This window comes from Juglans regia, chromosome 4 (genome assembly GCF_001411555.2).
Source record: "Juglans regia cultivar Chandler chromosome 4, Walnut 2.0, whole genome shotgun sequence".
Classification (NCBI taxonomy): Eukaryota; Viridiplantae; Streptophyta; class Magnoliopsida; order Fagales; family Juglandaceae; genus Juglans; species Juglans regia.
This window is the reverse complement of record NC_049904.1, coordinates 22235046-22257369: the sequence shown is the minus strand read 5'-3', so window position 1 is coordinate 22257369 and position 22324 is coordinate 22235046. Positions and strand designations below refer to the sequence as shown.

The following is a 22324-nucleotide window of genomic DNA, read 5'->3' as shown; positions in this document are numbered from 1 at the left end:
CCCTTGGACTCCGAACTCCGACTTCGACTCTATTTAAATTTTCAGAACAACTATATTTCCAACTCTAATTTTCGACCACTTCGACTCAGTCGGAGTTGGAATCGAAGTAGAGGTTAGACAGAGTCAAAATTCTCGGAGATTTGCATATCCTTAATCACCTCTCCCCAGTAAAAACGATCTTAATATTATCATCGTTTATCTCTTCCCCTTCGAATCTTTTTCTTTTTAGGTTCTCTTAATGAGTTGAGATAAAAGTTTAATTATTTATTATATTTTGTATAAAAATTTAAGAAAATTCTAATTATAAGATGAGATGAAACATATTTACTATTCAAACAGGGTCTTAATCTCAATTTTCTATTATCTCGTAATTCTAATTTTTCTTTGAAGTCATTGAAAAAGATACATAATAGTGTAATGATATCCTTACACTTCATTTACTATTGCTTTACTATTGAGTTATTTTATTTTCCTTTTGCTTTTTAAATATGGATTAAAAATCATAGAACATGACATTCTTGCATAATATAGAAGAAAATAAATTTAATCAAACCAACTAATCATGTAATTTAATTTAAAATAAATTTAATTTTATAAAAATTGATTCTCAAAGAGTAAAAAAATATCAATTTTTATTTATTTATTAGTCAAAAAAATTAAAAGTTTCAGTTTCAGTAGTGAATCGGTCTGTTATCAATTTTTATATTTTTCAAAACCGATATATACCAATTAGATTCTGAAAAATGTACAAAATCGGACGTTTGGAAAGTGTGATTTGTTCTAACCTATTTTGCATTAAATATCCTTTAAAGATATAAGATGAAGTGGTGGGAAGTCCTTCCAAAGATCCCATTAAAGCAATTACAGCATTAATCAGAATAATAATTAAAGAGCAATACTATTTTTAAAATAAGTTCGAATTTATATCCTATTGACGAAATTAAGGGGAGGACACTAAAACTTAAAAGGAGAGAAATTTTCTTTCATTCAATCAAGGGACTTAATGGATCCTTTAAAATACATTTAAAATCCAAGTATGTAAATTTTTATCTAAAAACTAGACCAATAAAACATTTAAAACTCCTCTATTTTACATCCATCTACAGTAAACCCACTACATATAGGGCTACTATTCATATGGTAAATATTATTATTATTATTATTATTTCATTTATTCATTCATTTTCTTTTACTTTGATTTTCATTATCTAAGCAAATTCTTTTTGTTGTTCGTAATTTAAAACACATCTATTTTATTTTCTTTCAAAAAATATATTGGAAATATTTTTTTCCCAATTTCTTCATATTTTGATTTTATTTTGAATTTTTATCTGGTTTATATATTTTTATTTTGTGTGTAAAGAATGAAATTATATTACATTGTATATAAAAATATATTACAAGCATAAAAAAATATATGGACATTGCAAATTTGTGGGAAGTTAGAGGAAATATTTAAAAAGAATAAAAAAATATTATTTAAATGATAAAAATAAAAAACAGATAAGATGATATGTGATATATTATAAAAATTAATATATAAAATAGAAAAATTAATTTTGACTATAAATTTTAAAGAGTAAGATAAAAAAAAAAAAAAACTATTGTGAATGCTCTCATGGTTTGGTTGAAAAACCCAACGGTACTACATCCGCCATCGTCCACATTCTCTGATAAAACAAATTCGACTACCGAAATGTTCCACTTAAATTGTATTTATGTTTCTTTGTCTTGCCTTTTGTTGTTGGACAAGTACGGTATTCCTTCCTTCCCATGGTATCTTTTATAATTTTTTGAAAAGAAATTTTATGAATAATTTTTATCTTTTTTAAGAAGAAAATGAGGACATAATAATATTTCAATAATTTAGAAAGCGATTATCAGAACGGATAAAATTGGAGATAATTACAAGTTGAGTGATAGTTTGAGGATGCATCTTCTTCCCTTTGTTTTTAGTTTTTGTTTCTTTGTCTCGTCTTTTTGCAGGACAAGTACTGGCGTATCCTTGCCATCGTATATATCACTATGGGTCATCTACTCTTTGGTTGACGCCTTGCATTTTAACAGGCATTAGAAGCAGAAGAAAATAAATGATGATGATGATGATGATGATGATGGGAGAAGAGCAAAACCTTGCAGCAAAGATCATCGTGTCGGTGTTATTGGGTGGGTTTCTTGTATTTGGTTTGCATCTCTATGACTCGTTGATATTGAAGCCGAAAAGGCTGAGATCAAAGCTCCAAAAGCAAGGGATTAGAGGGCCTTCCCCTTCGTTTCTTTTGGGGAATATCCCAGACATGAAGAAAATCCACCTTAAGGTCCAAGCTGCTGCAGAAACTAATATTTCAAAACACCACATGAAGAACGTTGACCATATTTCTCATGCTTGGCCTTCAACGATCTTCCCTTACTTGGAGCAGTGGCGACATGAATATGGTACGATCTGTTTTGTTTTTTCTGGTGCCCATTTAAGAGGAACGAAATTTTTATAGCCATAGAGAAGAAAGGAAAATTCGAAAATGATTTTCAAAATATCGATGTCTATTAGCTTTTGTTTGTTTGGATTTATGAACCGAAATTAATGTGTCTAACTCATCTCATAAAATCAATTCTATAAGAGAGAATTGTATATTCTTTATAAATATATCTAAGATATTGTCTACTTACAATGTAAGATTATTCCTCAACATTTTCCTTCACGTGCAGATTAATATTTTTTTTTATATTTGTCACGAAGTAAATAGTATGGATCTCTATTCGTCCTGTAATAAATTCTAATACCATGAAGAAATTAATAAACGTAACTCATCTCATAAAACCAATTCTTCATCCCTCAACACAACCAAACTCGTAGAGTGATATAATCTGATGCATTGGTGGGCAGGACCGGTGTTCATGTTTTCAATTGGAAGCATACAGATATTGTGGGCAGGTGATATAGAGATGGTGAAGGATATCGGCCTTTGTACTTCTCTGAACCTAGGAAAACCTTCTTACATAACCAAGGAGAGGGGAGCCTTGGTGGGCCAGGGAATTGCATCCTCAAGTGGCACACTTTGGGCCCACCAAAGGAAGATAATAGCTCCTGAATTCTACATGGACAAAGTCAAGGTAAGATTCCCCAGTGGATATGGCAGACTAGCAACTTTTTAATTGATTAAAGATTACTTCCTTTCAAAAGTAATAATCAGAGCAAACTTTCTTTCCCACTATTTTTTGTTTCCCCCTCCATTTCAAACAGTGAAGCCAGAACAAGTCAAGATTTGCCATTAAAATTGATCCATGTCAATCAGAGGATTATTCAATTTGCATGCTATAAATTGTAAGATTTGATGCAAACTTCTACTTGCAACTTTGTTTTGAAGGGCATGCTGAGTCTAATGGTCGACTGTACAACCTCAATGCTAAGAGCATGGGAAATCAGGATTGAAAATGAGGGAGGAATTGCAGACATTAAAATCGACAAGGATTTAAGGACCTTGTCTGGAGATTTGATTTCCAAAGCTTGTTTTGGAAGCAATTATCTTGAAGGGGAAGAAATATTCTTGAAGTTCAGAACTCTCCAAAAAATCATGTCGAAGACAACTCTCGGAATCCCCAAGTTTAGGTACCATTGCATTAAAGTTTTCCTACAAATATGATCAAGAAATTGTGAAGATGTTTGTTGTTGTGACCATTTTTCATTGTTTATACTTGCCTTAATCTACTGTCATCAGAGTTGGTGCTGCATTTTACTATCAAATTTAGTTCATAAATATGTTTTATAATCTGTGAACATCCCTAACTTGGTTTCAACCAATTTAAACCTGATCTTACAACAATCAGGTTTTTTCGGAGCAAGATCGATAGACAGATATGTAAATTAGAGAAAGAGATAAACTCCATGATAGTAAGGGTAGTTAAACAAAGGACGGAGACAACTCACGAGAAGGATCTTCTGCAAATGATACTTGAAGGAGCCAAAAATACTGGTGATTTGTCGGATCTCTCTCCTGACAAGTTCATCGTGGATAATTGCAAGACTATTTATATTGGCGGCTATGGGACTGTTGCCATCACAGCATCATGGAGCTTGATGTTATTAGCTGCATATCCCGAATGGCAAGCTCGTGCTCGTGCTGAGGTGCTTGAAATGTGTAAAGGTGGCCTTCCAGATGCTAATGCAATCCGAAACATGAAAACAGTATGTACCATTATAAATTCATTATGTCCATAAAGGGTGTTTTACAGAGCAGGAGGAATAGCATATGGCTGCTAGAAAATTAAGAGTTACAAACCATTATCTACTGGTCCAAATGTCCTCTTACTGTTGTGTAAATTTTGTTCTTACGCCATCCTGATCTGTCTCAAAGCATGAAAAGGATTTCACAAAATATGAATTTTCTGATCCCATATAGACCAAAATGATGGAAGTGTATTCTAATCTTTCTGATTATTTGCAGTTGGCAATGGTAATTCAAGAGACATTGCGCCTTTACCCACCAGTACCAGCAGTCACAAGAGCAGCAGTGCAAGACATTAAATTCAAAGACATACTGATTCCAGAAGGTATAGACATCTGGATTCCTGTTGCAATGTTGCAGCAACACCCAGATCTATGGGGGCCTGATGCCCACGAGTTCAATCCAGAAAGATTTTCCCACGGAATTAGTGGGGCCTGCAAGATTCCACAGGCATTTATCCCATTTGGATTCGGGGCTCGTGTCTGTGTTGGCCAACACTTAGCTATGACAGAGCTGAAGGTGATGTTATGTCTCATTCTGTCCAAGTTTTGCTTCTCGCTATCACCAACATACCGACACTCCCCTGTTGACAGATTGTTTATCGAACCAGAACATGGAGTTCGTCTCCATATGAGGAGAGTGTGACTTTCGACGTTTGATTTTGAGAAGCTTTTCTTTTTTGGTAGGGGTTGTAAAAGAATAATGCAGCAGAGGTACTGCCTTTGTTACAATGTTGTGGGAAAATGGCATTTGGCAAGCAAATATTGCAAAAACTGCACAAACAGATTAATATTGTTTGATAATCAATAGAACAGGCCGGCATCCTTCGCACTGTTGTGATCAACACACAGAAATGAAAATCAAGCCCTTACCTTTAAGCCTCACGGAAAGAGCAAGATATTGATTGAACAAACACGAAGGAAGAAATTAATTGAAACCTTTTTCCCGTTATGAAATGTAGCCAGCCAGCTCCATAACTTGTGTTAGAATTCTTTGAAGATCTGCATGTTGAATGTTACAAGAGAAATGACAAGCGGGTGTTTGACAGTTAAGTCAATCCCCAAGAAAGAATGCACCTAAAAACACTTTCAATGGGTTCTCTCTAAAAATGATTAATTTCCTTGTTTCATGTTTTGTAGTTATATATATATATATAAATATATATATATATATATAAATATATATAAATATATATATATATATATAAATATATATATATATATATATTACTCTCTTTAAAAATGATCTAATTAATTTCCTTTGTTTTTAAATTTTAATCTTTTGCCGAATGATTTTTGGCCATTAACTTCCTGAGATTCATGCACATGGTTTGAAGTTATATAATTTGTTTTTCTCGCAGAAAGGAGTACAAGAGACAAATCACTCAATCCCAAAAACTCAGACATCGGTCACATACAAAACATGAGTTTAATAGAGAAAATCTAAAGTTTTTAATTTAATGTGAAGTTGTATTTGAGTTTTCAAAATAAATGTTATTCTATTATTGTCCTTGTACATTTATGAAACTCATTGACGAAATAAGAATGTTATCAGATCGTAAAAACTCATTAAATGAACTCGCTCAGTTTCACTTGTAGGTAGACATTAATAACTTAATTAATTCGTCCTTATCATCATCACGAGAAAAAGGATATTATATAATATAATATATATATATATGTATAATATATATGGGTAATAGGTCAAAGAAAACCTAAAGAAGCAGTAGAGAGAGCAAGTTCAGACATATAGAAGCAGGAGAAGCTAGATCTGATGGCAAACACGATCGCATCGGTGGTTTTGGGTGGATTTTTAGTTTTGCTGGTGTATCTCTATAACCTTTTGGTATTGAAGCCAAAAAATCTAAGGGCAAAGCTTCAGAGGCAAGGGATAAGAGGACCTTCTCCTTCTTTTCTAGTGGGAAATATTCCTGATATTAAGAGAATTCTTCAACACCGACATGAACTGATACATTCCACACCGACAACTGCTACGGAGGACAACCCTGCCGCCATTTCTGGTGACTGGCCTTCTATCGTTTTCCCATACCTGGAGCAGTGGAAAAATGAATATGGTACTAATCCTTTCCCTTCTTCTTTTTCTTCTTCCATTTAGTTTTATTCAATCCATCAAATGGAAAAAAGGTTCAACTTTTCATCCTAAGAGTTCTATACCACCAAACCGAAACAAGGTCTGATACCAATTTCCAAACAGAAACAAACAAAAAGACATTGATTAATACTAGGTAGTGGGTGCTTTCAGATCTTTATCTATCTGCTGCCATGTCCGTTAATGTCTAGATTTGGTCAAGAGGGGTAGACCGTAGAACATTAATTTACTTGCCCCACTGAAATGAAGAACGGTATATAATAATAATTCTCTGTATACAGCAACTACCTTTATAAATTATGATCCCACAGCGAGGTTTCTGTAGGAATATGATGAGATGCCCCATTTTCTAAAAAAAAAAAAGACCGTACAATCGCAACGTGTCTTTCGGTTAAACTCCAAACCCATATAACACAACAAAATTTATATATATATATATATATATAATTTTTTAGAAATGATATTTACAATAGACATGCAAATCCTGCATACTCTTTTAAAAAAAAAATAGTTAAATTTGAGATCAGCATGATTTTATTTTTTCAAGATGGATCTTACTTTTTTTTTTTTCAAGAGAATGCACGAGTTTAATTTGCATACATTTATGTAGCATTACTCAAAATTATTTGTTGGAACATTAAACGTGAAAGAGCTACAAGATCAAGTTCCTTCGTAGTTGATTCATCCCCTAAGATTTGGTATTGGCAGGGCCAGTATTCTTGTATTCAACAGGAAGCATTCAACAACTATATATAGCAGATGCAGAGATGGTGAAGGAAATCTGTCTCTGCACATCCCTTAACCTAGGGAAGCCTTCTTATCTATCCAAAGATCGTGGGCCGCTTCTAGGCCGAGGCATTTTTTCATCCAACGGCCCGATATGGGCCCACCAAAGGAAGACTATTGCTCCTGAGTTCTACGTCGAGAAGGTTAAGGTAAATCTCCGCCAGTTTACTATTTCAAACATCTTTTACAGTATATAATCTTCATTTTATGAAGAAATCATCCTTTCCCAACTCACAAATCTTACAAAATCAAAGGTTTAAATTTGAATTATTCGCAAATGATTAATCAAAATATAATGCATGCCTGCCGTTTCCAAAAGAGAATGGTGAAACTGATGGTGGAGTCAACAACCTCAATGCTCACAACTTGGGAGCGTAGATTAGAAGATGAGGCCGGAGGTATTGCAGGCATTAATGTCGATGATGATTTGAGAGGCTTATCTGCAGATATTATATCAAGAGCCTGTTTCAGAAGCGGCTATTCCCAAGGGGAAGAAATATTCCTAAAACTCAAAACGCTACAGAGACTCATGTCCACGAGAAGTATTGGAGTTCCAGGGTCTAGGTACGTATGTACGACAGGTAGTAGCATTCATTCATCATCTTGTTGTTTCTTGATTGAGTTTGAACAAACTGATCAGAATGCAAGTAGTTATATATGAACAATATTTGATAGATTCTTGCCGACCAAAATGAATCGAGCTATATGGAAAAACGAGAAAGAGATCAACTCCATGATATTAAAGGTGGTAAAACAGCACACAGAATCATCACATGAGAAGGATCTTCTACAAATGATTCTGGAGGGTGCCAAAAGTAATAAATATGACAATGATGGCCGACCAATAAAAATTCCATGGGAAGAATTCATGGTGGATAATTGCAAAAGCATATACTTTGCTGGCCACGAGACCACTGCCACCACGGCCTCATGGACCTTGATGCTTCTTGCTGCGCATCCCGATTGGCAAGCTCGTGCTCGTGCTGAGGTGCTTGAAATCTGTGGGGATAGGCCACCGGATGCCAACATGCTCCGAAACATGAAAACGGTATTAATTTAATTGCTCTTCACAATTTAGTCATAGTAATTTCTCTTTAATTACTGCAACTGCATTAATACGAGTGAGTACTGGCTGCTATCTATTGTTCTATTCCATTATATCAGATTATCTTCCAAGGACACGCCCTCTGTAAATATGCATGTTAATTGAGAATATCCCAGAAAATAAGATCACGACTAGAGAATACATCAATGCATTTACACATCATGTTGTGTACTATAATGCTTCTGCATATATATTTGAAGGTTCTGCCTGGAAACATCTTCTTCAAGCTGGGTACATATAATCTGATATCGAAATTAATTTGTTTGCAGTTAACAATGGTGATCCATGAAACATTGCGTCTTTTCCCACCTACAGTTTTTGTGGTAAGAACGGCCTTGGAAGATATCGAATTCAAAGACATCATGATCCCAAAAGGTATGAACATGCAGATTCCGATCCCAATATTACACAGAGATCGTGATCTGTGGGGGCCTGATGCCCACAAATTCGATCCTCAAAGATTTGCTCATGGGATTGGTGGGGCTTGCAAGACTCCGCAGGCTTATATGCCATTTGGAGTAGGGTCTCGCGTCTGTGCCGGACAACACTTTGCCATGACGGAACTGAAGGTGATTTTATCTCTGGTTCTGTCCAAGTTTTGCTTCTCACTCTCTCCGGCATACCACCATTCCCCTGTATTTAGGTTGGTTATTGTGCCTGAAAATGGAGTTTGTCTCCGCCTCTGGACAGCTTGATCGATCACATTTCTTAGCTTTGAGAAATAATAGCTTCGGTAGGAATAAAAAAGAGTAATAATATATATTATTTACTTGAGTGAGTGAATTAATTTGCACAACTTTTTAATTCCAAAAGTCCACACCACCTATAAAGTTCTTCTAGCCTACTTGGTCTCATTGGCGAGCTTCCAGTTCCAGTACTACTTATGAATAATTGCATAAAGAGAAAATTCGACACCTAACGTAGGTTATATGTCTGGAATGATCACAAAGTTGATTCAATCATTCGGGTCTAGATCTGATCGATGTTTCAATTAACAACAGGCTATCATGCAATTTTAATTATATGGTATGACGTTGCGATAAGATGTGAAGTTCCAAATCATCCATATTCCGAAAATCATGACGTTAATGCAAGAGATAGAAATCAAAAGAGGAAAAGGACAGTATATATATGATAAACATGTCTCTATCAAATGGATAAAAATAATTAATGTTCAATGCCAGTCATGATTAATGTTCAATAAATTAACACGACGTCATTATTTTTGGTTTATGCCCGGCTATACATCAGCCGGCACTCTCTACATTGTTGTTGTTGTTTTCTTATTTTTTTTAACTCAACACACTGAGGATGTTGAGGATGCAGTCAACAGTAGGCTGATGTAAATAATTTTTCTTTTTGGTTTATTGATTTCTTTTGTAGTTTATTAGGTGGTATCTACATCAATCACAACACAACAAGTGTTTAAGCTTTGTTTGTATTGTATGACGTATATGTGTATGTGTGTGTATATCCTGCATGCATGATCATGTGTGGGACAAAGTTAACCCGGCCAGTCTCCAGTAATATTGGTTGTGCTTCACCGTATTGTGTGATTGCTAGCTGTTAAAAGAAGTTTATATTGTACGTACGTGTTTTTCAAGTGCATAAAACAGTTTGGAAATTATTAATCAATTAATAAGTTGTATCCGTGTATTTAACACATGATGATGGGTCTTGCTTAACATGAGCTTATAAATAAGATATATATATATATATAGAGAGAGAGAGAGAGAGAGAGAGGGAGAAGCAGCTAGCGAGCGTAGTAGCAAGCTAGTACTGTGCTCAGATGGCAGAGATTGTTGTATGAGTGGCTTTGGGAGGGTTTTAGTGTTGTTGGTGCATCTGGTCTGTGACCTACTGATCTTAAAGCCAAAACAACTGGGAGCAAAGCTTCAAAGACAAGGGATAAGAGGACCTTCTCCTCATTTTCTCCTCGGTAATATCTTTGAAATGAGGAGACTTCTCTCTCGAGTTAATTCCACACCAACACCACTAACAACTGCTACAATGGACTTAGCTGCCGCCATCGCTCACGACTGCCTTTCACTGTCTTCTGTTAGAATCATAAGATGTGATAATTTCTTTCCATAATAAAAGCATGTGTTCAATAAAATTGAGAATTCATACCTCCAATAACTTGTGATGGATTTTTCATAGAGTTTTAGGGTTCCTGCAAAAGAAGAAAATTTCCAGTTATTGAGAGAACTACTCTCTACCCTTCTTTGTCTTATTTTTGTTCTTACCTTAAGAGAGAGAAGAGGAAGAGCAAAAAGCTTATATAAAACTCAATGAGCTAGTTCTATTTTAAAGTAGGATGAGAGTAGGGCCTCCATATGTATCTATTAAAACGGCCCCATCTCATTATGGGCCTAATGACTAAATGTTAATGCTAGTCTACTATTTACAAAAATAAATACAACACTTCCCATATATAGTGCAGTGGTGAAATGAATTTGGTCTTACCTTTTTCCCTTTTTTTTTTTTTTCTCTCTATTAATATTGATAAATAGTTTTCTTTCCATTTATTACTATTTTGAAGTAATATTACATACAATCGTGGAATGTGCAAGCGTCATGCAGTCGCTTTGAAAAAAAATAAGATTCACTATTAAAAAATTAATTTTTTTTTTTCATGTGGATCCAGTATTTATTAAATTTTTTTAAAATAATTGCACAGTACTTACGCACTCACGATTGTAACTATAATTTTTCCCATGATAATATGGGTAAAAGTAGTACAAAAATCACCCAGCTAGCACTAAATCAGGGCATCTTATATGTATTGGGGGCAGGGTCAGTGTACTTGTATTCAATTGGACACATACATCTTTATTGGTAATAGATGTACAAATGGTGAAAGAAATAAGCTCTTGGGGAAACCCTCTTTCATGTCCAAAGACCCCGGGCCTCATGTGGGCCAAGGCCTATTTTCATCAAGTCTCCCTCTTTGGGCCCACCAAAGGAAGATCATTGCTCCCGAGTAAGGTTAAGGTACATGATTCTGGTATATGGCTGAACTGAATCTTGAATTGTCTTAAGTATATTATATACCAACTGAAAATCATCGGCATGATTCTTATGAAAGGGCATGGTGAACTTGATGGTGGACTTCACAGCATCATTTCTAAGAAATTGGGAGAACAGAACAACAAATGAAACAAGGATTGCAGACAATAAAATCGATGAGGACTTGAGATGCTTATCCGCGAATATAATATCAAGAGCCTGTTTTGGAAGTGACTATTCCCAAGGAAAAGAAATATTCTTAAAGCTGAAAATGCTTCAAAATTTAATCTCCAAGACAACTGTCGGAATTCTCGGGTTGGGGTATCATAATATCTCAAATTCATGTATCTTGACAGTCAAATATTTCTGTTTTTCATTTGTGAACACTTGACATTGATTGTACACTGCATATATGAAAGTTGCTGCTATGAATCTTTGATAGATTAATGCTGCCTACCAAACATAATAGAGCTATATGGAAAACAGAAAAAGAGATCAACTCAATGATTTTGAAGGTGGTAAATCAGCGAAATGAAGCATCAGGTGAGAAGGATATTTTACAAATGATTCTTGAGGGTGCCAAAATTTATGATGACTGTGATGGCCTCTCAGTAAAAATGTCTCGAGACAAGTTCATAATAGATAACTGCAAAACCATATACTTTGCGGGCCACGAGATCACTACCACCACGGCCACGTAGAGCTTGATGTTACTCGTTATGCATCCCAATTAGCAGGATCGTGCTCGTGCTGAGGTGCTTGAAATATGTGGGGATAAGCCACCGGATGCCGACATGCTCCTAAAAATGAAAGCGGTATCTTGCTTTATTATTTATATATATGTCTCTCTCTCTTGAATGGTAGTAGAAAGTCATGTTTAGGCAATCCCATACTTAGTGTTGATGGAGATCCATCCACTAACGTAACTTTTGTTGGCAGTTGACGATGGTGATCCAAGAAACATTGCGTCTTTTCCAAGATTTCAGATTCAACGAGGTGATGATCCCAAAAGCTACGAATATCCAGATTCCGATCCCAATACTGCATAGAGACTGTGATCTGTGGGGTGCTGTGTTGGTTTTGGTAACTTTAGTGCAGCAACAGAGTAATGGAATGCAGAGAATAAAAACAATATTGTTGCAGAAAACAATATGCGCTGCTTGTACTGTTGCATTGCCTTTTGTAGAGTGCATGGCACTGCCTATTTATAGTAAGTACAAAAGAATAAAGGGAATAACAATCCTAACCAATTTGTACAGTCTGTGCATAACAGAATTACATCATATTTATTCTAGAAGCTGCTGGAATGCGCTGGAGCATGACTAAGAGGGCTTGCTGTGTGGACTGTGAGTTGGAGCTGCAGTGGCTTGCTGTGTTAATTCTAACAGCCCCCCACAAGATGGAGAGTGTATGTCAATAACTCCCATCTTGCGCAATAATGAATAGAATGTTGGAGAATAGAGTGCTTTTGTGAGGATGTCGGCTAACTGGCAAGAAGAGGGTGTGTATGCAGTTGAGATGAGGCCCTCATGAATTTTATCCCGAATTAGATGACAGTCTAATTCTATATGCTTGGTTCTTTCGTGAAAAACTGGGTTGGAGGCAATGTGGAGAGCAGATCTGCTGTCACAGTGAAGCACGGCTGGTTGAGGGTGTGACACCATGAGATCAACAAGTAAATATTTTAACCAAACAAGTTCACAAGAAGTGGCAGCCATGGAGCGGTACTCTGCCTCTGCTGAACTCCGAGAAATGGTGGTTTGCTTTTTGCATTTCCATGAAATAAGGGACTGCCCAAGGAAGACACAATAACCAGTGGTGGATCTTCTTGTATCTGGACATGATGCCCAATCGGAGTCACAATAAGAGATTAATTGACAAGAAGATGAAGCAGGGAACAACAACCCTTGTCCAGGAGATTTTTTGAGATAGTGCAGCACCTTGTATGCTGCTTGAAGGTGTGGAATCCGAGGGGTACTCATGTATTGACTGAGTAAGTTAACAGAGAAGGATAAATCAGGCCGTGTGATTGTTAAATAGAGAAGTCTCCCAATGAGTCTTCTAAATTCTGAGGGGTCATGTAGCAATTGGCCTTCATCCTTGGTGAGTTTGAGTTTCGGGTCCATGGGAATTGAGCTAGGTTTGCAAGCTGTTAAACCAGCATCAGCAAGTATGTCAAGGCAATACTTCCTTTGGCATAATTGAATGCCAGTTGAGTTGCGAGCCACCTCCATACCAAGAAAGTATTTGAGTGTACCAAGGTCTTTGATTTTGAATTTTGACTCTAAAAAGGCCTTGAGAGCTGAAATACCGTGAGGATCATTGGAAGCTACAACAATGTCGTCAACATAAACAAGTAGAGCTAGGAAAGATGAACCACTTCTTTTAGTAAACAGACTGTAATCAGCTCTTGATTGAGTAAATCCAAATTGTAATAAAGAGGAAGAGAATTTTGCATACCATTGCCGAGAGGCTTGTTTGAGTCCATACAAGCTTTTGTTTAATTTGCAAACCTTATTTTTTTCTTGAACTGAATATCCAGGGGGTATTTTCATGTAGACTTCTTCCTCCAATTCTCCATGTAAAAATGCATTATGAACATCGAATTGATGGAGTTTCCAACCTTTAATGGCAGCCACGGCAAGTAAAGTTTTGATTGTAACAAGTTTTGCTACGGGTGAAAAAGTTTCATGGTAATCGAGACCCTCCTCTTGAGTGTAACCCTTGGCAACTAAGCGGGCTTTGTGCCTTTCAATCTTGCCATCCGAATTGTATTTGATTTTGTAAACCCATTTTGAACCAATGGTCTTTTTTCCAATAGGCAAATCAATGACATCCCAAGTTTTGTTTAATTCTAAGGCAGAAATTTCATTATCCATTGCAATACGCCAATCTAAGCTTTTGACAGCTTGTGCATAAGTAGAAGGTTCAATGTGATGGAGTATGGAAATGGCAAAAACAGCATGTTTAGGAGATAACTTAGCATGAGATAGGACAGAATGTAATGGATATAGAAGAGGTGTTAGTGAGTTACCTTTGATCCTTGAGCTTGAGAGGGAAGAAGTGGGTGCAATGACTTGTTGACAAGAATAGTCTTGGAGGTAAGCAGGAGGTTTTTTTTGTCTTTTGGATTTACGGGAAGGAGTATTGATTTTGGGTAGGTGAGAAGAGTGAGAAGGTGTATTTTGGTTAATGAGGTCAGAATGGTTTATGGGAGAGGTGAGATTTGTTAAATCAGGTTCTGTGAGGATATGAGCAGGAAATGAAGCAGTGGCTTGCTGTGGTGGAATATTTGCTGTTGAAGAATCGAGGGGTGATGGTAATTGTGGTGGAGTTGGTTCTGGTGTAGGGTCGAGATGTGATGATAGGGGAGGTGAAGTTGGTTCTGGAGTATGGTCGATATGTGCTAGTGGTTGAGCTGCAGTGAATGCTGGTGTAGGATCTAAGGATTGTGTTGAGGAATGTGCTGAGGGAAGATCTGAGTATGGAAAATGTGTGGTGGTATCTGAATTGGGAGGTAAAAACTGAGATGTGGGAAAGGATTGTGAAGTGTGAGATGTAGTTTTATAGGGAAAGATGTTTTCATAAAAAATGACATCTCTGGAATACAAAATGGATTGATTGAGTAAATCGAATAACTTGTATCCTTTGATGCCAAAAGGATATCCAAGCATGATGCATTTTCTTGCTCGAGAATCAAATTTATGTCTGTTGTGTTTTAGAGTGGATGCATAGCAAAGACAACCGAAAGTTCTCAAGTGTTGGTAGGCTGGTTTGGTTTTGAAAAGCAGTTGGTATGGACTGTTGTTTTGTAAATTAGGTGATGGTGTTCTATTAATGAGATAAGTGGCAGTTAAAATACAATCATTCCAAAAAGATAAAGGAACACCAGATTGGAATTTCAAGGCACGAGCAACATTCAAAATGTGTTGGTGCTTACGTTCTACAACTCCATTTTGTTGGGGACTTTCAACACAAGTTGTTTGGTGAACAATTCCTTTTTGCATAAAAAAATCAGTCATTGAAAATTCACTTCCATTATCAGAACGAAGGGCCTTAAGTTTAGTTTGAAATTGTGTTTCAATTAATGAACAAAAGGATTGAAGTAGAGGTCGAGTTTGTGATTTGTTTTTCATTAAATAGACCCAAGTGGATCTAGTAAAGTCATCAATGATTGTTAAAAAATATTTTGAGCCATCATTTGCTAGTTGGGAACAAGGTCCCCAAATGTCACAATGGATGAGATCAAATGGCTTGGAGGCACGGTTGTTACTTAAAGAAAAAGGTAATCTGTGATGTTTTGATAAATGACATGTAGAGCATGGAACAATGGAATTCATAGAAGAAAGAAGATGTAAATCTTTGTTTAATAAAGATAGACGAGAATCAGATAAGTGTCCCATTCTACAATGCCATAAATTGTGAAGATGTTGTTGAGATGTAATAGCAGCAGAAACAGGTTGATTTTTGAAAGGTAAATTGGATAGGATGGATGATAGGGCTGTGGGAGACACTCCTGCCATCCGAAGGTGATAAAGACCATTGATAACCTCACCCTTCCCAATCGTGCTCCAAGAAGAAAGGTCCTGCACATAACACTCATTAGCAAAGAAAACAAGGCAAGAATTGATGTCCTGAGCTAATTTTTTTGCTGAGATGAGATTGTATTTAAAGGATGGAATGCATAAAACATCCTTGAGAGTGAAGACAGAATTAATGTTAACAATGCCTTTGTGAGTAACCTTGGTATAATTACCATTTGGAAAACTGACTTGAAAATCAACTATTGTGGGTGAGGAAGTATAAAAGGAGGTGCAGCAGATCATGTGATCTGTTGCACCGGTATCAATTATCCAAGGAATGTAAGATGAAGATTTTGTATTAGAAGCTAAGAAGCAGGAAGATATACCAGACATGCTTGAAGGAGAAGGGCAGGCTGGAGATGGATCGACAGATTGAACCTGATTTGCTGCTGGTTGTGTAGCTTGTGACTGGAGCAAGGTAATAAGATGCTGATATTGTTCCTTAGTTAAACTTGTTTGAGACTTCTCATTGATCTGTTCTTGGGATGAGAGACTAGTTTGGTTGATAGAGAGATCAGACCCTTTGGATCGAGGGGCAAGTTTATGGCCAGGGGGGTAGCCATTCAATTTGTAACATCTCTCTGCAGTGTGACCAACGAGATGACAGTGTGTACAGGTTGGTTTCTCAAGGTTTGGATTGGCTTTAAAACACTTTTCCAGAGAATGACCTGAAACTTTGCAAAAAATGCAATATAATTTCTCCCGACGTTGAGAGTTAAAAGGTTTGGGAGTATATCGGTTGGATGAATATTGAGTTTTGGTAGCTAAGGCCAAAGTGTCATGGAGATTGGGAGGGTTAGAGATCTGCTTACGTTTCTCTTCCTGTTGAACAAGAGCATAAACTTCAGCTAATGATGGGGTGGGTTTGAGTAGGATAATTTGAGCTTTGATGTTCCCAAATGAGTCATGGAGTCCCATGAGAAATTTCATCATCCAATCACGCTGTTGATTCTCAAGGATAGGTTTCAAGGCACCACATGAGCATGATGGAATAGACTCAAAATTAAGAAGTTCATCAAACAAACCTTTCAATTTGGAGAAGTAAAGACTGACCGAATCATCACTTTGAGTGAGATTGTGAATGGATTGTTTTAATTCATAAATGCGTGGCCCATTATGTTGGGCAAAACGTTGCTCAAGTTCAAGCCATAAATCATAGGCAGTATCAACATAAACAACACTGTTTTTGATTTCAAGGGACATTGCATTTTGGAGCCAAGTGATAACCATGTCATTGCATTCAAGCCATGGTTCTGACAAGGCATCCGTGGAGGAAGGTTTAAGAAAAGTACCATCAATGAACCCTAGTTTCTTCTTGATTCTCAGGGAACGACGCACAGTGCATGCCCAAGAATGATAGTTTTCAACAGTGAGGGGATGATTCGTGAGTAATGTTGCTGGACCATCATTGTGGTTAAGAAAATAGGGACTAGAGGGATCTTTTGGATTGCAGTTGATTTTGGTGGTATTTTCAGTAGTCATCGAAAAACAGAGAAAGGGAGTAAGGAGAGAAAAAAAAATGGGGAAGATGACGAGATTTCAGTAGGCTCTTGATACCATGTTGGTTTTGGTAACTTTAGTGCAGCAACAGAGTAATGGAATGCAGAGAATAAAAACAATATTGTTGCAGAAAACAATATGCGCTGCTTGTACTGTTGCATTGCCTTTTGTAGAGTGCATGGCACTGCCTATTTATAGTAAGTACAAAAGAATAAAGGGAATAACAATCCTAACCAATTTGTACAGTCTGTGCATAACAGAATTACATCATATTTATTCTAGAAGCTGCTGGAATGCGCTGGAGCATGACTAAGAGGGCTTGCTGTGTGGACTGTGAGTTGGAGCTGCAGTGGCTTGCTGTGTTAATTCTAACATGCTGATGCACACAAATTCAACCCGGAAAGATTCACAAATGGGATTGGCGGAGCTTGCGAGGTTCGACAAGCTTACATACCATTCGGAGTAGGTTCTCGCGTCTGTGCTGGCCAACACATTGCCATGGCAGAAGTGAAGGTGATTCTATCTCTCATCTAATCCAAGTTTTCCTTCTCGTTCTCGCCAGGATACTGCCACTCCCCTGCATATAGGTTGGCTATTGTACCTAAACACAGAATTAGTCTCCGTTTGAGGATATTTTAGGCGAACACATTTTAGCTAGCTAGCTAGCTAGCTAGCCTTGATATATTTGGGCTTTAAAAAGGGTCTGCGGTGGCCAACACATTTTAGCTTGCTAGCTAGCTTTGATATATTTATTGGCTTTAAAAAGGGACTGTGCTGGAGCTTTGATATAAATGTGAAAGTCATTGCAGACTATTTGTACGTACCATCTTTATGTATCAGAGCAATCGTAAGCTTATTATATATATATATATATATATATGATTTTCACCGAGTTGCCGATGCACATAGGAGGTTTAACTCCATTGAGTCCTTGAACATAGATGGAGATGGATCCTCAAATCAGGTTGTGATAAAGGAGCATGTGGTTGGTCATTTCGGACATTTGCTGTCAGAACCTCATGCATGGAGGCTTACCGTAGATGGACTAGCCTTTGAGGTCATTGATCAAAATAGTATGACTTGGGCGGGGAGACCATTTGAAGAGAAAGATGTACAATAAACAATCAGGAAAACGAATAAAAATAAAGCTCCAGACCCGGATGGTTTTACTATAGATTTTTTTCAGACTTGTTAGGAGGTGGTGCGAGAGGATGTAATGCTAGTTTTTCAGGAATTCTTCACTTATGACAAATTTGAGAATAGCTTAAATGCTACTTTTATTGCACTAGTTCCTAAAAAGGCTGGTGCAAGAGAGGTACAAGATTTCAAACCAATTAGTCTTGTGGACAGCGTATATAAGATACTTTCAAAAGTTCTTGCTAATAAGATGAGGAACACGGTCATGGAGATGATTATCTTTAAGTCCCAAAATGCATTTGTGAGAATGAGGCAAATTTTGGACTCGGATCTTATAGCTAATGAATGCTTGGATAGCAGGATCAAGTCAGGAGTTCCAAGTATTTTATGCAAACTCGATAAGGAGAATGCATATGATCATGTTAACTGAGATTTTCTGATATATATATATATATATATATATATATGTTGAGTAGATGTGGGTTTGGGTTTGGGGAAAAATGGAGGAAGTGGATAAGGCATTGTGTGTCAATGGCTCGCTTCTCGATTCTGGCAAATGGTGATCCCGTGTGTTTCTTTAATAGTTCATGGGGATTACGACAAGGTGATTCATTATCACCCCTTTTATTTGTCCTAGTAATGGAGGCTTTAAGTTGAATGGTGTTGGCGACAATAGAGGAAGGATTTTTTTCAGGTTTCTTAGTGGGAGATATCCACGGCTCCACCATTATTTCTCACATTTTGTTTGTAAATGACACCTTGCTATTTTCTGAGGCAAATGCAGATCATATCCAATCTTTGAAGACCATCTTGTTTTGTTTTGAAGTGATATCTGGGTTGAAGATTAATCTTGCTAAGACGGAGATGGTCGCGATTGGTTATGTAAGCAATATTAGAAGGTTGGCAAACATTTTTGGTTGTGTGGTTTCTTCATTGCCATTGAAGTCCCTTGGTCTTCCATTGGGGGCTTCTTTCAAAGCTAAGACAATTTGGGAGGTGGTGCTGGAAAAATTTGAGCGTAGGTTGGCTAGGTGGAAAATGTTGTATTTATTTAAAGGAGGGTGGATCACACTTATCAAGAGTACCTTAGCCAACCTTCTCACATATTACTTAACGTGATTTTTTGTAGAGTGGACTAGGAGATGAGTTTAAATTTTACTTAATGGGGTGGGACAATGTATGTCCCCCTTTGAGAGATGGTGGATTGAGGGTCTAGAATGTGAAGGCTTTCAATAAGGTATTATTAGAAAAATGGTTGTGGCGTTATAACCATGAGAATGAAGTCTTATGGAAATGGGTGATTGACTTGAAATATGGAAGTGAGGGGGGTTGTGTTCTAAAGAGGGTAGATGAAACATGGAGTGGGGCTATAGAAGTATATACGGAAATGTTGGTGCTCTTTTGCTAGTAATACTCGGTTGCATTTGGAAGATGGTAGTAGGATCAACTTTTGGCAGGATGTGTGAGTGGGAGACACGGCCTTGAAGGATGCTGTTGAGGGAAAAATGTGTTCAATTGGCATATTCTTGTGAAAACCTATGTAAAGTTGAGTTGTAACAAGTGTTGATGCATTAGTACATGAAAAATATTGAAGTGTGCTCAACATGGCTCGACTGGCGCTCGACTGGCGCTCGAGCGGAACCTTCCAGAGAGGTTCGCTCGATGGGCGCTCGACATGGCTCGAGCGGAACCAAGACAGAGCGGTTCGCTCGAGGTGAGCTTGACGTAACGCTCGAGCTGAACCCATCCAGAGGTGGTTCGCTCGATGTGCGCTCGACTTGGCGCTCGCGGAACCAAGACAGAGTGGTTCGCTCGAGGTGAGCTTGACGTGGCGCTCGAGCAGAACTCATCCAGAGAGGTGCTCGATGTGCGCTCGACGTGGCGCTCGAGCGGAACCCATCCAGAGAGTTCGCTCGACACGACACCTCGAGCGGTTTCAGAAAGATACGTGCGCTCGACCTTCGCTCGACACCTCGCTCGAGCCAATGTTCAAAGACAACCTAAAATTCATGTTTTGGGCGCCGTGACTTGCTGGGACTATAAATAGAACAGATCATTTCTGTTGTGTGGTGTGGAAAAACAGAGCAAAACCTTAAGTGTTTCAAGAGCCAAAGAGAGAAACCTATTCCTCACCTTGTGAATCTCTTTTGGACAAACACTAATCCACCACACCACTCTCAAAATCAAACCTCTTTCAAAGTCCATTGAAGTGGACGTTTTGTTGGCCGGAAGGTTCTCGTGGAGCTGCTGTTGATGCAGAGATCGAGAGGTTCTCGTGGAAAGCTATAGAAGGTCGGAGTTCCGACACTACATGCGTGTAGAGATCGAGTGGGTCACTCGTGATGTTGCAAGCCAAGTTTAGGAACTACAAAGGTTTTGTGAGTGTCACTAAATTGGTTGTAATGAACTTTTTTTATAGTGGATTTTAGGTGGTGGCTTACACCCGGAGTGGTTTTAGAATTTGAAGACGTTCTTCAAATGAGTTTCCACTTCGTGACCAAATCATTGTGTTGATTATTTGCATGATTTGTGTCTTCTTTTATTAGCTTCTTGCCATTAAATTTTATTAGTCCACATAATTTGAACTGCACCTATTCACCCCCCCTTTAGGTGTTGTATGGGATAAACCACTGCTTTTTCAATTGGTATCAGAGAGGGTTCACTCCGCTAGGATTCAGTTCCTGAGTGTGTTCCTGTTATAGTGGTTTAAATGGATAAGTCTCAATCTCTCACATCACCACCATATTTTGATGGAAACAACTATGCTTATTGGAAAGTCCGAATGAAAGCGTTTCTAAAGTCTGTAGATGAACGAGTGTGGGTTTCCATAACAAAAGGATGGAGAGAACCAGTTGTTATCATTGAGGGAGTTCAAACTCCCAAAAGTGTGGATAATTATTCTAGGGATGAAATAAGCGAGTGTGGTTGGAATAACAAAGGCCTGAATGCGATTTTCATGGCTGTGTCCCAGGAGGAGTTCAAGCGAATTTCCATGTGTGAAAATTGTAAACAAGCTTGGGACATTCTTGAGGTTACCCATGAAGGTACCAAGGCTGTTAAGAATTCTAAGCTTCAAATGCTAACCACAAGTTTTGAAGAACTTAGAATGAAAGATGATGAAACTTTTGATGCCTTCTATGCCAAACTCAATCATATTGTCAATTCTAGTTTTAATTTAGGGGACAAATCCCTGAGAATAGAATTGTGAGAAAAATTCTCAGATCTCTTCCTGAGAGATTCCGTCCCAAAGTCACTGCCATTGAAGAGAGCAAAGATTTGGACAATATGAGAATTGAAGAGCTGGTGGGCTCTCTACAAACCTATGAGCATACTCTTCCTGTGGATAAGAAAAATAAGTCCATAGCCCTCAACACTATCAATGAGTCATCTGATGAGTCGTCCGATGAGTTGGCTATGAGTGACAAAGAAGTAGCCTTTTATGCTAAAAAATTCAGGAAGATGTTTGTATCTAGAAATAGAAAGAATTGGGGAGATAAGAAGAAAAGGTTTGAGAGAGTTAATGGAAATTCCAGTTCAGGAAAGAAGGAAATGAGCTCTAAAAAATATACTAGAGCCACCAAAGACAGGGTACAATCTGATATTCAGTGTCATGAATGTCATGGTTTTGGGCACATTCGCCTTGAGTGTGCAAATTACAAAAAGGCCATAGAGAAAGCAAAGGGTGTGTCTTTGAATGATAATGATTCTGAGACAAGTGACTCTTCTAAGAGTCCCTCTCCAAAGAAAAATCGCAACTACATGGCATTCACTTCTTCTGTTGGTGGCCAAAGTCATAGAAGTGAATCAACGTCTGAAAATGAGAGTGTATCCGGAAGTGAATCCGGGGATGATGATGAGTTGGAGGAAATCTA

General features: G+C 37.5%; 2 protein-coding genes and 1 pseudogene across 2 annotated transcripts; all 3 read left to right on the top strand.

Moving 5' to 3' along the window:
* Positions 1-2112: 2112 nt before the first annotated feature.
* On the top strand, positions 2113-5000 carry LOC109014797 (cytochrome P450 714C2-like). Its single transcript, XM_035689886.1, has 5 exons — positions 2113-2436; positions 2885-3111; positions 3366-3607; positions 3826-4183; positions 4443-5000. The coding sequence occupies exons 1-5, from the start codon at positions 2115-2117 to the stop codon at positions 4866-4868; spliced, it is 1575 nt and encodes a 524-aa protein (XP_035545779.1). The 5' UTR covers positions 2113-2114; the 3' UTR covers positions 4869-5000.
* Positions 5001-5928: 928 nt separating this feature from the next.
* Positions 5929-9019, top strand: LOC109016912 (cytochrome P450 714C2-like). Its single transcript, XM_018999267.2, has 5 exons — positions 5929-6297; positions 7041-7267; positions 7438-7682; positions 7794-8166; positions 8493-9019. Exons 1-5 carry the CDS (start codon positions 5997-5999, stop codon positions 8916-8918), a joined length of 1572 nt encoding a protein of 523 aa, XP_018854812.2. The 5' UTR covers positions 5929-5996; the 3' UTR covers positions 8919-9019.
* A 1929-nt stretch (positions 9020-10948) lies between these two features.
* LOC109016922 lies at positions 10949-17954 on the top strand (annotated as a pseudogene).
* The last annotated feature ends 4370 nt before the right edge of the window (positions 17955-22324 follow it).